General features: G+C 39.2%; 1 protein-coding gene across 10 annotated transcripts in view; it reads left to right on the forward strand.

Annotated features, from left to right (window-relative positions):
• Positions 1–18,786, forward strand: part of Kidins220 (kinase D interacting substrate 220) — an 88,966-nt gene that overhangs the window by 20,952 nt on the left and 49,228 nt on the right. For all 10 annotated transcript variants that reach the window (XM_048353452.1, XM_048353454.1, XM_048353453.1 and 7 more), the window contains exons 10-21: positions 573–671; positions 1,714–1,812; positions 2,752–2,929; positions 7,086–7,250; positions 7,915–8,094; positions 9,081–9,246; positions 12,058–12,209; positions 12,373–12,662; positions 14,553–14,693; positions 15,450–15,693; positions 15,876–15,967; positions 17,339–17,483. In XM_048353452.1, coding sequence (XP_048209409.1) covers positions 573–671; positions 1,714–1,812; positions 2,752–2,929; positions 7,086–7,250; positions 7,915–8,094; positions 9,081–9,246; positions 12,058–12,209; positions 12,373–12,662; positions 14,553–14,693; positions 15,450–15,693; positions 15,876–15,967; positions 17,339–17,483 — 1,951 coding nt within the window. The remainder of the gene's footprint in view (positions 1–572; positions 672–1,713; positions 1,813–2,751; positions 2,930–7,085; positions 7,251–7,914; positions 8,095–9,080; positions 9,247–12,057; positions 12,210–12,372; positions 12,663–14,552; positions 14,694–15,449; positions 15,694–15,875; positions 15,968–17,338; positions 17,484–18,786) is intronic.

The following is an 18,786-nucleotide window of genomic DNA, read 5'->3' on the forward strand; positions in this document are numbered from 1 at the left end:
GAAAATGTTTACAATATAAAGTTAGGTTAAGAATGGATAAAAACAGCTATATCGTCTTAACTGTGTAATATCTATGCATAGAGAAGAAACACACCAAAAATTTACAAATGATGAGTGGTGAATTACAGGTTTTGTTTATTTTTTAATACTTATTTAAATTTTTTCTACAGTCTAGATCCTCACTTGTCTAACCAGAGGGATAGAAATAAGCAAAAACTGTAAACGTCTGTAAGCATCTCTGTGCTTCAGTGCAGCACACTGAGTATGCTGGCATCTTTATGTGACTGGTCCAAGATTGCAAAGTTCAACCTAGTGCATGGTCTTGAAATCAATTGTGTTCAGAAGTGTAACTTATTAACATGTTGGCTTACTCCTCTTCATGTCAAGTAGTAATTAACTTTTCTTAGACTTCATGAAGAATTTCTCAAGAGTAAGCCCCAGATGGCATATAGATCAGTACTTCCCTTCATGCTGCCTGTTGTAATGGTTTCTGGGAGAACTGTTATCTACAAATGGCATCTGTCAATATGTATCTTATATGAAATATTTATTGATGTGTTTTAATAATACAGGACAATAAAACTGCTTTGTACTGGGCGGTTGAGAAGGGGAATGCAACAATGGTGAGAGATATCCTGCAATGCAATCCTGATACTGAAATATGCACAAAGGTAAAGTCTAGGAAAGGAGGAATGTTACTTTCCCTTTGTAAAGAGCAGAATGGATGAATGTATATCCTATAAAATTAAGGAAAGTGAGAGAAGGGGTGGGTTAGGAGGGGTGTGTGAGAATATTGTAAGGGTGACTGAACAAAACACATTGCATTCATACACTGCTTTGTTGAACAGGAACTCCTTTCTGCAATATTTAAAGCACTTTCCTTGTTAATTTTAAAACTTTTAAAAGAATATTTTTACCACTGTGTTTTTATTTCTGTTTAAATTATCTGAGACGTGCACAAGAGTGGTGACTATGAAATTATTCACTACAAAATACAGAACTAATTATCCTATTACCACAGTGCATTACAATACATTTAAACAAGGCATTGCTCTCTTTTGTAAAAGTCAGGCATCCAAGACCAACAAGCTGTTTTCTCCTTTGCAATGTGAAGTTAATTCTTTATCTACTGTTTTGAAAATTAAATTGGCTGTGTGTACAATGAAAAGGCCCCCGAAAGGCCCATGGCACTAAAACTCATTAAGATGTTTTTGTGGAAGCGCACAAAATATTATTAAATGATGTAAAATCAAACTATCCTTAAATAATAAAAAATGGGAGGAGATCCCTATAGTTCCTTCAGAATTTACTTTTACAACAAGACAAAGGATGAACTAATGCAACAATGATGCTCACTAGACGCTATGTTGGAAATGAACTTTACAACTTGGCGGGGGGAGAGAAGTGGAGCGGGGAAAGTGGGAGGAAATGAGGGAGGGGGTAACTGTTCAAAAAGAGATGTATTCATTACTTACATACCTGTAACCCCCTTATTCATCACTTATACAAGAAATAATTTTTTAAAGGGATCAAACATTATCCTATGTCTCCTAGATCAACATACATGCAGCAAACCTGTTTCTGAAAGAAAATGTAAATTAAAGAATATTTTAAATGTAGTCTGTCAGAATCAGATACTTATAGACATGTGTTTGTATAATGTTACACTTAGGAGAAAGCTGTTAATCTGTTAAACCTTATCTATTTCCTCAGGATGGTGAAACACCACTGATAAAGGCCACCAAGATGAGAAATATTGAAGTAGTAGAACTGCTGTTAGATAAAGGAGCTAAAGTGTCTGCAGTGGATAAGGTAAAACATGGGTGCAGAGGGAACACTTTTTGGTGAACTGTTGGTATACTGACCTGTACATCTGGTGGACTCAACCCCAGTCCTTTTGCTTTTAGTTTATTTGTTGTTGTTTTGTTTTTATATGTAAGGTCTGATGCTTTTGCCTGGGCCAGCCTCAGACCTCAATCAATCTTGTCTCTACCTCCCTAGTAGCTGGATTATAGGTGTGTGCCACCATGCCCTGTCCCTGCAGGTCATATTCATTTAGTGTCACAGAGAACTGGGAACTTGTTTGTTGGGGTTAGGGTCATTGGTTGGATTCAGTGGAAGTATTTGTGAATAATAATACCTGGCAGAATACTTGGTAGACTGAGGGGGTTTTTCTTTTCCACTTTACAATTTTTCTCAGTGTTGGTTGTGAACACTAATAAGGGAAGAAGGTGATTGTTAGGGGAGGCCGAAAGTAAGGCTAGTGGCCGAGATTGTAGTGGAGAAAAGGATAGATGTGGCACAAAGGACTCAGAATTTGAGGGTCCACGCACTACCAGATGGTTGGCGAGTGGTGGGAGCTGACAAGGTTATGTGCTGGTGAGGAGAGGAAGGCAGCTGTGCAACGGGGCCTGGCCTGTTTGAGGCAGGTGGTCATTGCTCCTGGACAGTAAGTGCAAGGATGACGGGTGGGTACTGAGGAAGTACAGCCGGAGAAAGCGTCTGGTTCCTGTCTCAGTGAGGTCAGTGAGGGGAAGGGGGAGCTGCTTTCCGGAGGGCTGGGATGAGATACTTTCTGAGAAAAGCTGGTAAAGAGCTAAAGAGAGGGCCCATACGTTACATTGTGTATTTACTCTGTGTGAAAAATAGGAAGGTTTCAGATTTTCTATTTTACGAAAGTATGAAAAACATTGCTCTGTTATACTGTAGGTAACAATGTGAAAATTCGAATTACCTGCCATTATCTTACAGAAAGGAGACACTCCCTTGCATATTGCTATCCGAGGAAGGAGTCGGAAACTGGCAGAACTCCTTTTAAGAAATCCGAAAGATGGCCGTTTACTGTATAGGCCCAACAAAGCAGGAGAGACTCCTTACAACATTGACTGTAGCCATCAGAAAAGCATTTTAACACAGATATTTGGAGCCAGTAAGTATCAGGTTTTGTCCCTGAATTAGCTTTGAAATAATGAATGTCAAGTTAAAAAGTTGGAAAGTAAGCCAACTTGGGCAATTGTCATTTATCTGGAGAATATAAATGTTAAATAAGTTACTGTTTTATCGTGAAAAAATAGCCCCACTGTCTAAGACTCTTTTGCATTGCAGTGTAGTGTTCTGAATTAAGTACATGGAATACTCAACCGCTTTTTAAAGCTCCCAAAAAATCCATCCTATTTTTCTAAGTTCTTCCCCCAGATGGTTCACTCAGATTTACTTAGTGCTTTTATCAAACATTCTTTGTTTTCTGAGCATTTGTAGTTTGAGAATCTTTGTGTTTTGTTTATCCGTGGCTGTGTTCTCTCTTCATCTTAGGCATATTCTGTACTTATTAAAATCACCTCTTTCCTTCAGAGTTTATTCTTAGCTCCTCCCTTTTCTGAGACTTTTTGAACTAATCTGTCTAACCAGATAAAATGTTTGTCTCATTTGAGTATTTTTCCTTTATCTGTTTTTGTCGATTGTGGGGCTTGAACTCTGGGCCTGGGCCCTATCCCTGAGTCTCTTTGTGTTCAATGCTAGCGCTCTACCACTTGAACCACAGCACCACTTCCTATTTTTGAGTGGTTGTGGAGATAAGATTCTTATGGGAGATTTTTCTGCCCAGGCTAGCTTTGAGCCACTATCCTCAGAACTCTATTTTTCCCGTTTTTAAACTTATTTTATGTGACTTTTATTCTATTTCTTAGAGATTTTGTCCCCTCTAGATTCTACCACGTTCTTCAGGTCACAAACACCTTCTCTTATCTCTTGAGTTCTCTGTAACATTTAGGATATTTGAATATTGTACTAAAATACTTGTTAATTGAAAAGAATGCACATGAGAACAATCCTTCACATGTGATATTTTAAAACACAGATTCTTTACTAGAACAAAAAAAAATACTAGTTCCAGAAAGCAGCAGGGTATTGTACACTTTTCATCGCCTTCCTATTTAGCTTCTCAGTCATCTTTTCTCTTGATATGTGATATACTATTGTGAGTTTTTATACTTTAATTTAATCTTATTGGGTCTTGCGATGAAGCGCTTCACTTGCAATCCTCTTATATAGGCACTACACCTAGTAGTAGTTTCGTATTTGAAAACATTCTTGTAGTTATAATAGTAATGCATACACGTTGAATTTCAAGAATGAAGAGCTAGCCACTGGTAGCTCATGATGCCTGTAATCCTGATCTGAGGATCATAGTTTGAAGTCAGCCTGAGTAGGAAAGTCTGCACAACTCTTAGTTCCAATTAACCACCAAAAAATTGCAAGTGGAAGTATGGCTTAAGTAGTAGAGTGCCAACCTTGAGAAAAGAAGTCAAGCAAGAACATAAGTTTAAGATCTAACACCAGCACAATAAAGAAAGAAATATAAAGACATGAACTTCGCAGAAAATGGAAGTTCCCTATTGTAACCAATTAAAATTATTTCAATGACTTCCAGGTTTTTACTTACAACTTTACAAATACTTTATACTATATGTATAATTTTAAAACTTAAAAATAAAATCATATCATATAAAAAGGTTTAATAATTTAGTATCGTTCTTAATTATTCCATGATCTTTTATTGTGGGTGCTAATAATACATTCAATTCTCTTTTGATGAAAATTTGACTTGTTTTGCTGTTAACAACTAGTGCTACAGTGAATAGGGTGCTCATATACCTATTAACTTCTTAGAATGTTTTCCTTTTCAAGTGGTCCTGAAGGTTGAATTCAGGGCCTCAGGGTTACTAGGCAGAAGGTATACTGATGAGTCACACCTCTAGTCCTTTTCTGCATTAGTTATTTCTTGAGATAAAGTCTTACCATCTTCCTTTGCTGGCCTGGCCTATGATCTGCCTGTTCTAGTCCTGCTATCTTGACTGAGATTTCGGATCTGTACCATGAAGCCTGCCTTCTTCTGTTGAGATATGGAGTCTTATGGGTCTTTCTGCTTGGGCTGGTCTAGAACCACATCGTTCCCATGTTACCCTCTCATGTAGCTGAAGTGACAAGCACAAGCCAATGTCACTCAGGATTATTATCACTGAGGATTATTATCTTGAGACAAATACCTAGAGCTAGTAATTGGCAAGTCAATAGATAGCCATAGTTTCAGATTTCCAGAATGGTTGTAAAAAGCTCTCTTCTTTCTTTTGTAATGTAAGATACTAGTTGTCCTCTACAACCTCACAAAAACTATTACTAGCCTCTTTATTTTTGCTAATTAAAATCATTTCAATTTGTGTTTAAAATTATTAGTGAAATTAATGCCTTTAATATAGTCATAGACTAATTTTTGCCATTTCTCTTTTTGTTCATTGTCCTACTTTTCTCTTGAGATCCTACTAGTTGTTAAAATACTGCTTTTGAGTGTTTTATAATGCTATAAATACCAATCCTAGGTCCTTTCTAGATGTTGCATCTGTTTGCCCCACAACTTAGTCTTTATTTAGAATAATAGTTTCAAAATTTTCCATAAGGCCTCACTGTTTTACTAGGAAGGAAAGTTCTTGTTCTGCTGTTTTCAGCTAGAACTTTTATAGTTTTACTTTTCTTTTTTTTCTTATTGGTAGTACTGGGGTTTGAACTCATGCCTCATGTTTGCTTGAGAAGTGCTCTACTATTTGAACTAAGCTCCCAGCCCTTTTTGGCTCCAGTTGTTTTTAGATAGGGTCTCATGCTTTTGCCTTGGCTAGCTCCCAACTGCAATCTGACTACCTCTACCACATGCAAAGCTGGAATTGCAAATGTGTACCACCATGTTCAGCTTGTTCATTGAGATAGGATGCCACTAATTTTGTTGACCTAGACTAGCCTCAGATTGTGGTCATACTACCTCTGCCTTCCAAGTAGCTAGAATTACAGGCATGTGACACCATACCTAGCCCTTTATGTATAATTTTTAATAGTTTCAGAAACATTTTTTAGCCAATGAAGTGTATATTTTAATTTTAAACAAATGGTTATACTCTCCCTATACCACTTACAAATTCGTCCTTTTCCAAATGATTTTAAATTCCTGTGATGTTAGTATCTCACACAAGTTTACACTATGTTTTAATTATTGCAGTTGTATAATATATTTTTCTTCTTTTCTGTAGTGACAATATCCTTTGGTAGTCTTTACATTTCTTTATTAGTTGTTCTTACAAGTTTTCTTGCTTTACAATTAAAAAATACTCTTAGGGGTTTTAATTGGAATTTTCTTAAAGTGATTAATTTGGCAAGATTTAGTATCTTTGAGTCATTGAACCTATCTAAGAAAAAAAACCATAGACTATTTCTTTTTACCTGATTATATATTATATTCTTCACCAAAACTTTTTTTTTTCCCCAGTCCTGGGGCTTAGACTCAGCCTGAGCACTGTCCCTGGCTTCTTTTTGCTCAAGGCTAGCACCCTGCCAACTTGAGCCACAGCGCCACTTCTGGCCATTTTCTGTATATGTGGTGCTGGGGAATTGAACCCAGGGCTTCATGTATAGGAGGCAAGCACTCTTGCCACTAGGCCATATTCCCAGTCCTTCACCAAAACTTTGTAACAATATCTGTGTGTGTGTGTGTGTGTGTGTGTGTGTGCATGCGCGTGCATACATGTGTGCACAATATGCCAATACCAGGGCTTGAACTCAGGGCCTCATACTCCCACTTGATTTTTCTATTCATGGTTGGTGCTCTGCCACTTGAGCCATACCTCTACGTCTGGCTTTATGGTGGTTGATTGGAGATGGAGTCTCTTGAGCTTTTCTGCTGGGGCTAGCTTCAAACTGTAATCTTCAGATCTCAGCCTCCTGAGTAGCTGGGATTACTGGTGTAAGCCACCAGCATCCAATCTTTTCTACAAAATAAGTGTTATGCATACTAAATTTGTTATCTCTTCCTCATTTTCTTCTTCATCCTTCACAATTTGCCAGCATACAGCTTTATAATTAGTAGGTATCATAAGTTCCATGAAATATGGCATTTTTCTAAGCATCTCTGAACCTATTTTTACACAGACCTAAATGTATACAGTAAGTTTGTTTTTCCTATTAGTCAAGAAATGAAAATTGGTATTCTTTCTACTAGTAATGCCACTATGTAACGTAAGGATGTGATGTCTTTCTAATTACAGGACACTTGTCTCCTACTGAAACAGACGGTGACATGCTTGGTTATGATTTATATAGCAGTGCCCTAGCAGACATTCTCAGTGAACCTACCATGCAGCCACCCATTTGTGTGGGCTTGTATGCACAGTGGGGAAGTGGGAAATCTTTTCTACTCAAGAAACTGGAAGGTAAAGATGCTTGTACAAAGTCTTTGTTTATATAGCAAGGTTTTCTCTGAAGTAAATAAAAAAAACAGCTCTGTGTATGGGTATTTGTGTGACACAGTTTGCTAAAATAAATTGGTTGGGGTTTTGCAGGTCTCGATTTTCCTCATGGTCATTTGAATTTATTTCTAACATCAGGCAAAACCCTGACTAGCTGGGTTCACAGTAAGGAGGACATAAGCTCTGGCTACTGCAGGCTAGGCATTTTCCAGGCTTTGCTTTCTACACAGCTGCCTCCCATCCCTTTTGCCTGGCAAAATTGCTCTTGTTCTCAAGGACAGGTTTCAGTATTCCCTGCAAAAAAAAATTGCCTCACCTTTTGTAGAAAGTGACGTTGTGAGGCTCATTTGGGATCAGAACACCTTTGAAAACTGGTTCTCAAATCTCCTTGGAGAGGGAGGATGAGATCACAGAAACATAGTGGTGTGTACTTCTTTTTCTACACACAGAAAGAAAACATTGTTGTTTTCATGTCATTGACAAAATAGAAACGCCAACGAAATCTTGACAGATGAGCGTTTGGGGCATCCTCGGAATGGAGCCGGGCAGCGGGGTAGACACATAGGTGTGGTCACGGGGAACAGGTGGAAAAGGCAGAAATAGGGTTTCATATTCATTTCTCTTTCAGATGAAATGAAGACATTTGCAGGACAGCAAATTGAACCTCTTTTTCAGTTTTCTTGGCTTATTGTATTTCTCACCCTGCTACTTTGTGGAGGGCTTGGCTTACTGTTTGTGTTCACGGTTGACCTGAATCTTGGCATAGCAGTCTCATTGAGCTTCCTAGCTCTCTTATATATATTCTTCGGTAAGTCTTTACTTTTATTTTCTTTGGTGATGGAGCAAAAAACATCAAGACTAATTGTTTTACTTACAACATATTTTCCCTTTAACACCTATATGTAATTTTTCTAATTTGGCTAAGAAAATTGATCTTTGTTTTTTTATAGATTGGCTTACAGGAACATTGTTCGCAAGCTGGCTGCAATCCTTTTAGAACCTAGTGAACTACTTGTCAACATATTATCAGGACTCTTTTTAATTTATTATATTTACTTTATGGTTCATTAATGGCTGAAACATAAGTGTGTGTGTGTGTGTGTGTGTGTGTACACGTACTAGAGCCTGAACTCAGGGTCTAGGCACCATCCATTAGCTGCTTTTTCACTCAAAGCTGATGCTCTACCACTTGAGCCAGAGCTCTGCTTCTGGCTTTTTGGTGGTTAATTGGAGATAAGAGTCTCATAGATTTTTCTGCCCAGGTTGGCTTTGAACCATTATCTTCATATCTCAGCCTCCTGAGTAGCTAGGATTACAGGTGTGAGCCACTAGCAACTGGCTGTAAATCTTACTTTGAAGAGAAAACTATAGCCAGCCCTGTCAGGTTCTAGAGCATTTTGACATTAGTTTTAAAAAGTTACTTTATCTAAAAGCAAAGAAGAAAATAGAATATAATCACCTTTGGAAGGATCTTTAGTTACAAGTTCAAGTTGCAAAACTGATAGAACTTTGAGTGCTTATTGAATCTGAGCCATGGGTCTGTCTCTGTTTAAGGCATTATCTTTCTAGTTGTGATTCTTTGGTCATATTTTAGTAAGCTTGCATTTTTTCACTTATCTTTTCTGTGTTTGGGAAGTTAGTTAAGGCGTTCTTTGAGGAGTAGATAGGAATTACTATGTACCATTAAAGGTCATACTACCTTGGCTGTCATTACTCAATAGTTGACTATTTGGAGAAAAGAACCTGCCTGATGAATGATTGTTTTCAATAATTTTTTTTTAAACTGTATTTCAGTTGTCATTTTCTTTGGTGGACGAAGGGAAGGGGAGAGTTGGAACTGGGCCTGGGTCCTCAGTACCAGATTGGCAAGACACATTGGATATTTGGAACTCCTCTTCAAGTTGATGTTCGTGAACCCACCGGAATTGCCAGAGCAAACAACAAAAGCTTTACCTGTGAGGTAAGTTGCTCCCATTGTTGGAAATAACTTCTAATGAGATAAAGCAAAAAAAAAAAATGCTTTTACTTAATAAAGTTTCAAAAAACATTGGTATCGGAACCTTTTATATGAAAAAATACAAGGAAAACATGCTTACACCGAAGTATGTATCTGTCTTGTATATCATCACTTTTCTGTAAAGAAACCTGTTTAACTTTGATTTGCTACATTTCATTTGTGCAGACTCCTACACACACACACGCACACACACACACACTCTTTTGGTTACCTGTTACCATCCTTTGAGCTTCATTTTTTTAGCAGTACAAAAGGCAGAGTTGGTGATTAAACCCAGGTCTTCATGCAAGCTAGACAAGGGCTCTTCCACTGAGTAAAATCTCAGCACTGTAGACATCCTTTGAGACACACTTTGAAAAGATTAAAATGGAATCCTGCTGTCTGGAACTCCAGGTTAGTGATCTGGCATCTCCTTAAATGCACATGCGACCTGCGAACACTCAGCCTGCCTCTCTGTACTTCTGTCTCCTCATTGCTGCAATGCTTTCCATGCCTGTGTAAAATGATCCGTACCCAATAGGAAATTCCTGAGAAAACATTAAAGATGAAAAACACTTAAGCCAAGGAATAAAGAAAATTGCTGAGGCCTTCAAATAAAAGTACAATGAAAGAAAAGACGTTCGGAAATTAAAAGCAAAAGAACTTCAGTAAGAATTAGCAAAAGAATAGTGCAACAAATCAGAAAAAATTTCAGATTCTAGTAAGATAAGATACATGTAATTTAAAATGAAAATAAATAGGTCAAACCATCAAAACTGTATAAGAAAGAAAAGTCAGCCTTCCTATGCCTGGGTTTTATACCTGGAGATTCAACCAACTACACATGAAAAAAATATTTTAAAAAGGAATTTGCACTTGTACTGAAAATATACAGACTTTTCCCTTGTTATTATTTCTTAGTACAATATAAGAGCTGTTGACATAGCATTGTATTGTAATAGATATTATAAATAATTTAGAGGTAACAATGTAAATACTGTGCTATCTATCTATTTATTTATTTATTTGGTCATAAAAGCTTGAACTCAGGGCCTGGGAACTGTCCCTGAGCTTTTTGTTCTAGGATAGCATTCCACCACTTTGAGCCACAGCATCACCTCCAGTTTTCTGGAGATTAATTGGAGATTAGAGTCTCACAGACTTTCCTGCCAGGCTGGCTTTAAACCATGATCCTCAGATCTCAGCACTTGAGTAGCTAGGATTATGGGTGTGAGCCTCTAGCACCCAGCTTGTTCTCTTTCTTTTTTTTTTTGGCCAGTCCTGGGCCTTGGACTCATGGCCTGAGCACTGTCCCTGGCTTCTTCCCGCTCAAGGCTAGCACTCTGCCACTTGAGCCACAGCACCGCTTCTGGCCGTTTTCTGTATATGTGGTGCTGGGGAATCGAACCTAGGGCCTCGTGTATCCGAGGCAGGCACTCTTGCCACTAGGCTATATCCCCAGCCCCTTGTTCTCTTTCTTATGAGGGATTTGAACTAGTCCTAAAGTCAGTCTCCCGTGAAGGCTGAGGGGATAGTATAATTAACAGGTGACAATTAATTATGAGGAAAAGGATTTAAAAAGGAGAAGTTTAAAGGAAAGCATACATAATAGAATAAAATAATTGAGACTCTTATCTCCAATTAACAAGAACAGTAACAGCAAAAAAAGCTAGAAGTAGAGTGATGGCTCAAGTGGTAGAGCACTAGCCTTCAGCAAAAAAAACCTCAGAAACAGCGCCCAGGCCCTGAGTTCAGGCCCTGGCACCAGCACCAGCACAAAACAAACAAACAACATTAATTCTGAGATCCAAGATGCAAACAATTCTGTTATTTTAAAGAACTGTGAAAAGGGGCTGGGGATATGGCCTAGTGGCAAGAGTGCTTGCCTTGTATACATGAAGCCCTGGGGTCGATTCCCCAGCACCACATATACAGAAAACGGCCAGAAGTGGCGCTGTGACTCAAGTGGCAGAGTGCTAGCCTTGAGCAAAAAGAAGCCAGGGACAGTGCTCAGGCCCTGAGTCCAAGGCCCAGGACTGGCAAAAAAAAAAATTGTGAAAAGAATATGTTATAACTATGCCCATAGATATTGAAGCTATAAATAAAATGAGACATTAGAAAACTTGGTTTTTAAATACTTCTAGGATTAAAATTCTGATGAGTATAATATTTTCTCATGTTCTAAATTCTTCACTTGGTTTTAGAAAACTTCGTTTGTGCAACATTGTGTGCACATTTTAACATGTAGCACCACCTTTATTTATTTATTTATTTTGCCAGTGCTGGGGCTTGAACTCAGGGCCTGGGCACTGTCCCTGAGCTTCTGTTGCTCAAGGCTAGCACTCTACCACTTGAGCCCCAGCACCATTTTGGCCTTTTATGTTTATGTGGTGCTGAGGAATGGAACCCAGGGCTTCAGGCATGCTAGGCAAACACTCTACCACTAAGCCACCTTCCCAGCTCTAAGCACCACCTTTTAATCACTGTACCATGAGATCTTCTGAAGTATCTGATAATCCTTATCAAAGTTCTGTCATTGCTTTCCTCCTTTTTCCTTTAGAGTTACTTTGTATATGTTTAGCTTTTGTTAATGTTTTTCCTAAGAGAATAGTGTAAGATGTTGAAAGTAGAAGGTGCCTAACTCCAAGTTCTTTCTGTACTCAGAACTTTGAAAGCAACAGGGAGAAAGTATAGACTAAGTGGAAATGAAATATGTTCAGATTATTTGTTGCTTTAGGTAGCTGAGTAATGTTTTGATTGGTCTTTTCCCCCAAGGTTTTTGTTTACAGACTACAACAGGCTGTCCAGTGTAGGTGGAGAAACTTCCTTGGCTGAAATGATTGCAACCCTCTCAGATGCTTGTGAGAGAGAATTTGGCTTTTTGGCAACCAGGCTTTTTCGAGTGTTCAAGACTGAAGAGTCTCAGGGTAGGATTTCTTTTCTTCCTTCTTTGTGTGTGTCCAGAGGATGGGGCTGCAGTGAATGGAAATCACAGTCATCAGATGCCATGATTGTAACAATTAGAATTTTCTAGACACTTGATGCGTTAATAATTGTTAGGAAAAAAACAAACCATTTGTTGTATTGCAGGTAAAAAGAAGTGGAAAAAAACATGTTGTCTCCCATCTTTTATCATCTTCCTTTTTATCTTGGGTTGCATTATCGCTGGAATTACTCTATTGGCTATCTTCAGAGTTGACCCCAAGCATCTGACAGTCAATGCTGTCCTCATAGCAATTGCATCTATAGTGGGGTTGGCTTTCGTGCTGAACTGCCGTACATGGTGGCAAGTGTTGGATTCCCTCCTGAATTCTCAAAGGAAACGCCTCCACAATGCTGCCTCCAAACTGCACAAATTGAAAAGTGAAGGATTCATGAAAGTAAGCATTCTTTGGCTATTACAAAAAATTGTAATGTATGTGTAGTATCATAACCATGCTCACTTGGGCTTTAGGGAATGTGTTTTGTGAATTTAAGGTGATGGATGGATGCAGTGTGTATGTGTGTGTGTGTGTGTGTGTGTGTTTCAGTGATAGAGATGCAACCCAGGGCTTTTACACATGCTAGGCAAGCACTCTACCACCCAGTGACATCCCTAGACCTTTTGGATTTCATTGAGTTTTAATTAGTTTGTTTATTTAAGACTATGTTTTGTTCTGCTTTTTATTTTGTGCCTGTTCCAGGGCTTGAACTCAGGGCTTGGGGGCCGTCCTTGTGTTTCTTTTGCTTAAGGCACTCTACCACTTGAGCCACAGCTCCACCTCTGGCCTTTTTTTTTTTTTTTTTGGCCAGTCCTGGGCCTTGGACTCAGGGCCTGAGCACTGTCCCTGGCTTCTTCCCGCTCAAGGCTAGCACTCTGCCATCTGAGCCACAGCACCCCTTCTGGCCGTTTTCCATATATGTGGTGCTGGGGAATCGAACTGAGAGCTTCATGTGTAGGAGGCGAGCACTCTTGCCACTAGGCCATATTCCCAGCCCTCCACCTCTGGCTTTTAAAAAAATTATTATTAATTAGAAATAAAGAGTTTCACAGACTTTTCTGCTGAGGTTCTCTTTGAACTGTGATCCTCAGATCTCATCCTCCTGAGTGAGGATTAAGAGTGTGAGCCACCAGCACCTGGCTTCAAGACTATGTTTTAAAAGCTATTTTAGGACTGTAGGAAAATTGAGAGAACATACAGAGATATCCTGTATGACCTTCCCTCCCACATGTAAAGAGTTGATTTTGTTATCAACACTCCTAACAAGAGTGGTACATTGGTCATCGTTGATGGACCTACAGTGACCCATCACAATTCCCTGTGTTACAGTTTACTAGGATTCATTCTTGGTGATACATCCTGTGGGTTTGGACACGTGTGTGATGACATATTTCCATCATTTTTCATTATCATGAAAGTCTCTGCTCCACCCACTCATTTCTCTAGCTTCTCCAGCTCCTCCAACCCTGGCCAGTCAGAGATCTCTTTGCTCTCTCCACCCTTGTGCCTTTTCCAGAATATTATGTAGTTGGAATCATACACTATACAGCCTTTTCACATTGGCTGCGTTTACTTGGTAACCCACATTCATAGTCCCTTCAGTCTTTCCCAATCCCAGATCTCATTTTCTTCTGGCACTGACTAGCGCCTAAGTGGTCCACAGTCCATTTGCTCATCTATTGAAGATATCTTTGTTGAATCAAGTTTTAGCAATTATGAATAAAGCTACTGTAAATACCTGTGTGAAGGTTTTTGTTAGAGATCTCTTCAGCTCCTTTTGGTAAATACACAGGAAAATGATTTTTAGTTTACTTTTGTCTCAAACTACCAAATTGAACAGGGACTCATAGTGTGTACCTGTAATCCTGGTAGCTCCCTAGGAAGACATGGGATGGGATTTACTCCAGACCACACTTTGTACCTAAGAGGTTTAAAGAATTCTGCAGGATCTTTACTTCGTCAAGGTCAGAGGCTACTAGGGAACTTTAATAGTTTAAAAATCACCAGACATTTTGAATTTGCATTCATTTCCAAGTCTTTTGGTATTCAGAGCCTCTCATCTTGGCCAAGTAAGTCATGACAGCCTCCACTCTGTCCTGACACGCTAAAGATGAGGTGCTCTGTTTTACATGTAGTTGCCTTGTACAGTGTGAAACATTCCCTTCAGCTTGAGGTGGAGTCTCAGCTGGAACAAGGACTTTGAATTTCTTTCTTTCCAGTTGCATGACTTTTTACCTTCCTTCTCAGGAATCGTGTTTAACGTTCTCATGTCTTCTGTGCTTTGTGCAGGTTCTCAAGTGTGAAGTGGAGCTGATGGCCAAGATGGCAAAAACCATTGATAGCTTCACTCAGAATCAGACACGGCTGGTGGTTATCATCGATGGGTTAGATGCCTGTGAGCAGGACAAAGTCCTTCAGATGCTGGACACTGTACGTTGCAGGCATTTCCAAACTCGTCATCGTTTCTTTGTGGCAGAGGAAGATGCATGACCACACAGTGCACTTTTTGAGTAGCTGTGGTTTCTCTAGTCAGTTTTCATTTGTAAAAAGCAGCTGTTCTTTGTGTAGAAAAAGAATAGCAAGAGTAAATGTCTCATTTAAATGATTTGAATTAATGACAGTGTGAGGAGAAAACCAAATGGAGCATCTCTTAGGGCAGGTATGACACCAGCTGCGCTTTGCAGGTAGTTATTAAGGAATCCAGAGAATTTGGCTTCTCTTTGCAACTGTGCCACAACTGTGGGCCCAGAGCAGTGTACCCAGGACATGTGCTCACAAATACCTCTCTGTGCATTGATCTTTCTCGTATACACAGCAAGTACCTCAAAGGGAGATGGTAATGACTTTTGTAAAAATTAGCATTAAGTGGTTGTACCAATGGGTTTTAAATCAGCAAATCAGCCAATGATATGTAACTTGATCAGTGTTACCCTTCCCACCATTTTCCCACATCTTTCTCAACCCTACCTGTTAGTTGTTTTCTTAGCAAGTTTTGTCACTGTCAGGTGGTGGCAACCCCAGACTGAGCCATTAGTAAAATTTCTGTTTAAATAGAGTAAATTTTGATGAAAAGTGACTACTATTTTTAGCATAGTCACCAGAGACTAGCACAGATTTCAAAAAGGTATCTTATTATTTTGGATATTTAAAATTTGTCTCATAACCATACATTTTTTTCTCCCACAGGTCAGAGTTCTGTTTTCAAAAGGCCCATTTATTGCCATTTTTGCGAGTGATCCACATATTATCATAAAGGCCATTAACCAGAACCTTAATAGTGTGCTTCGTGATTCAAATATAAATGGACATGACTATATGCGCAATATAGTTCATTTGCCTGTTTTCCTTAATAGTCGAGGACTCAGCAATGCAAGGAAATTTCTGGTAACATCAGCAACAAATGGGGACATTTCTTGCTCAGATGCTACAGGTAAAGATCCAGCTCCTAATGTACTTGGGTTTCAAGTCATTTTGAATTTTTTCTTTTGCTGTTGTTGTTTTTAATGGCATCTCTCTTTTTGTCTTAAAAAATGTCTTTGGTATTTTCACATCATTTGACTATCATGCACAACAGCACTCTGCACAAGCTGCTTTCTTGATCTATTCTTTCAGGGATACAGGAAGATGCTGACAGAAGAGTGTCACAGAACAGCCTAGGGGGGGAGATGACAAAACTTGGTAGCAAGACAGCCCTCAATAGACGGGTAAGATGACATTTGCTTTATTAGTTTAATTAGCTAATTAATTTAAAATTTCCCTATGATGCTCCGGATTGAGCCCATTGAGAGCATTTACTGCACCCCTAGGCCTGATCCATTTTTAGCTATTTATCTATCTGTATTGCAGCTATTCAATAGCGTTAAGCTGATGCAACCTAGTTTTTTGTGAATATTACATTAAACTCTTCTGTTAAACAGTATCACTGGATTTCCTTTGAGCTTTGAGCATCTCAGGGAGTGTCTTCACCTACAGCCATACCAACCTTAAAAAAGGGAGGAGTTCTGTCTCTCCCAGCCTGTTCTCGGCCCAGGTGCTGACCCAGATCTCAGTCGTATCAAAACCTGAATGAAATTTTAAATCAAAAGATTGTGTGTATTGTATCAATTCCTGAACATGTCTGGATTATGCCTTTTGCCCTCATGGCTGTAAATGAGGAAGGTGATGTGAAAAAAAAAATGTGGCTTTGTCTTTGGTTTGGCCTTCCTCCTTGATTAATGCTGACGGGGTGGGAACTCTTCCTCTACTTGGTGATCCTAGCCTTCCCAGACGCCTTAGGTTCCTTCTCCAACACTTTCCTATTGTGATAGTGATGTGTAGGGACAGCTGCTGTGGACTAGCATTAGAACTGTCTCTTTTTGATTTGCTGCCATTAAATTTGAAATTTTTACTTTTTAAAAACCATGTGTCTTTAATGACATTTTGGATCTTTCAGTCTTAATGCTTCTATCCTTTATAGGTAGGGTTGCAAAGTTGATACACTGAATAACAGTGGGTAGCACTAAATTTAGAGGAATGTATGATTTGCCGTTTTGAATTTCTCTTTTGGGAGCCTGGACTCTCCACCTTTCCCTTGCACCTCCACCTTAGATGAGGACACACCTTTATTGTGCCTGGTCTTCTCTTCTGAGATGGAATTATCATTCCATTGTGCTTTAATTCCTAGAGATATAAGGATCATTAGAGTGGGTAGGCCTGTGATATAATTGTCACACACTTTAAAAGAACCTAAAAATCAAATGCTGTGTCCTTAAAATAAGACAGAGGTTTAGTTGCCATATTATTTATTCTAGTTTTCTTTAAGTATTGAATCTCCACAGGATGTGAATATAGTCTTTATACAGTGTTCTTTGTTTCTAGTGTGAAATTCATTTTACTAATAAATTGAACTCTAAACACAGTGCATCTGAAGACCCTAAGTCATTTGACGCAGTTGCCACTAATGGTTTTGTGACGTTTCTGCTCAGGGATGGGAGTGGTATGAGCTTATTGGTGTGTGCTCTTCTTTTGTGGCTGATGGGGACTGTCATAAGAAGCCTGCGTTTTCAGGCTTGTGCTGTGGGTGTGCTCTGTTTCAGGACACCTACCGCAGAAGGCAGATGCAGAGGACCATCACGCGGCAGATGTCCTTCGATCTCACAAAGTTGCTGGTTACCGAGGACTGGTTCAGTGACATCAGCCCGCAGACCATGAGACGATTACTCAATATTGTTTCTGTCACAGGTGACTATAGTTTTTATTGTCTGCACATTATTGATTGGTACTTTGTAGTATGTCCTACTATTAACTGTGAGGAATTGTGTTACCCAGAGTTGTGTTTCATACTAAGGTTGGGGTTCATGCTCTGAACTGTCATATATTTTAAAATTAAATTTCATCACACTTTAATTGTGTGATTGATGAGTCCCTTTCTCAGTTCGGAAGACTGAAGATGGATGTTACATAGGATAGTGAAACAGAGATAGTACTGAGACGGTCCTTTCTTCCCCAAGAACTTCTCTGAACTCTACCTCTAGCTACTGCCCTGTTTTTCCTATTGTTTTCCTCTAATACCTCTAAATTCACTCCAAGGCTCTTTTGCTATTAGTACTTCAGCAAAAGTATGTTTTCAAGGTCACCAGTAGCTTCCATATTTCAGAAGTCCATTGGCCAGACCTAGTCTTCATATGGGACCCTACTGCTGGGGATATGGCCTAGTGGCAAGAGTGCTTGCCTCGCATATGGGACCCTAGTAACAGCAGTCAGCAATGTTTTTGTCAGTTCTCCTTGTCATGCTTGCTTTCTTCCTTTGGCCCCAGAGTGCTGCATGTACTGTGCATGTACTGTGTTTTCCTCCTGCATACTGTGGTTGTTCTTCATCTCCACTTACCATTTAGCATTAGAATGCTCTTGGCCACGGTTCTTGTAGCTCTTGTTTTCTATCTAGACCACTTTTCTTTTCTTTTCATCAGTTGTGGGGTTTGAACTCAAGGCCTGGGCACTGTGCCTGAGCTTTTTCACTCAGGGTTATTGCTCTACCACTCTGGACTACAGCACCACTTCTGGTTTTCTGGTGGTTAATTGGAGATAAGAGAGAGTCTCACAGCCTTTCCTGCATGGGCTGGCTTCGAACCATGATCCTCAAATCTTAGCCTCCGTGTAGCTAAGATTACAGGTGTGAGCCACTGGCATCTGGCTACTAGACCCAACTTTCATTTCCTGTGCTTGCCATGGTTAGTTTTTAGATACATGCACTATGGGTTTTCTCACTTCTTTTTAAGTCTTTGCTTTCAGTGAGATCTTCTTGCACATGCAAAATGACATATCTTTGGTATTCCTTGCTTATTCATACTCTGCTTTATTTCACTAATGTATTCTGTCATTTACTTTGTTTTCCTAGCTGTTTCTCTCTTGAGTAGAATGTAAAACTCACATGGCGAGGATTTTTGTCTGTTTTGCTATTTCCTCAGTATCCACAACAATGCCTGTGTCACTGTTGTGGATTCATAAGAGCTGACTGACATAGGAAGTGAGTTTTATGTATATC

The sequence above is a fragment of the Perognathus longimembris genome, chromosome 8, assembly GCF_023159225.1.
Source record: "Perognathus longimembris pacificus isolate PPM17 chromosome 8, ASM2315922v1, whole genome shotgun sequence".
In the NCBI taxonomy this organism is placed as follows: domain Eukaryota; kingdom Metazoa; phylum Chordata; class Mammalia; order Rodentia; family Heteromyidae; genus Perognathus; species Perognathus longimembris.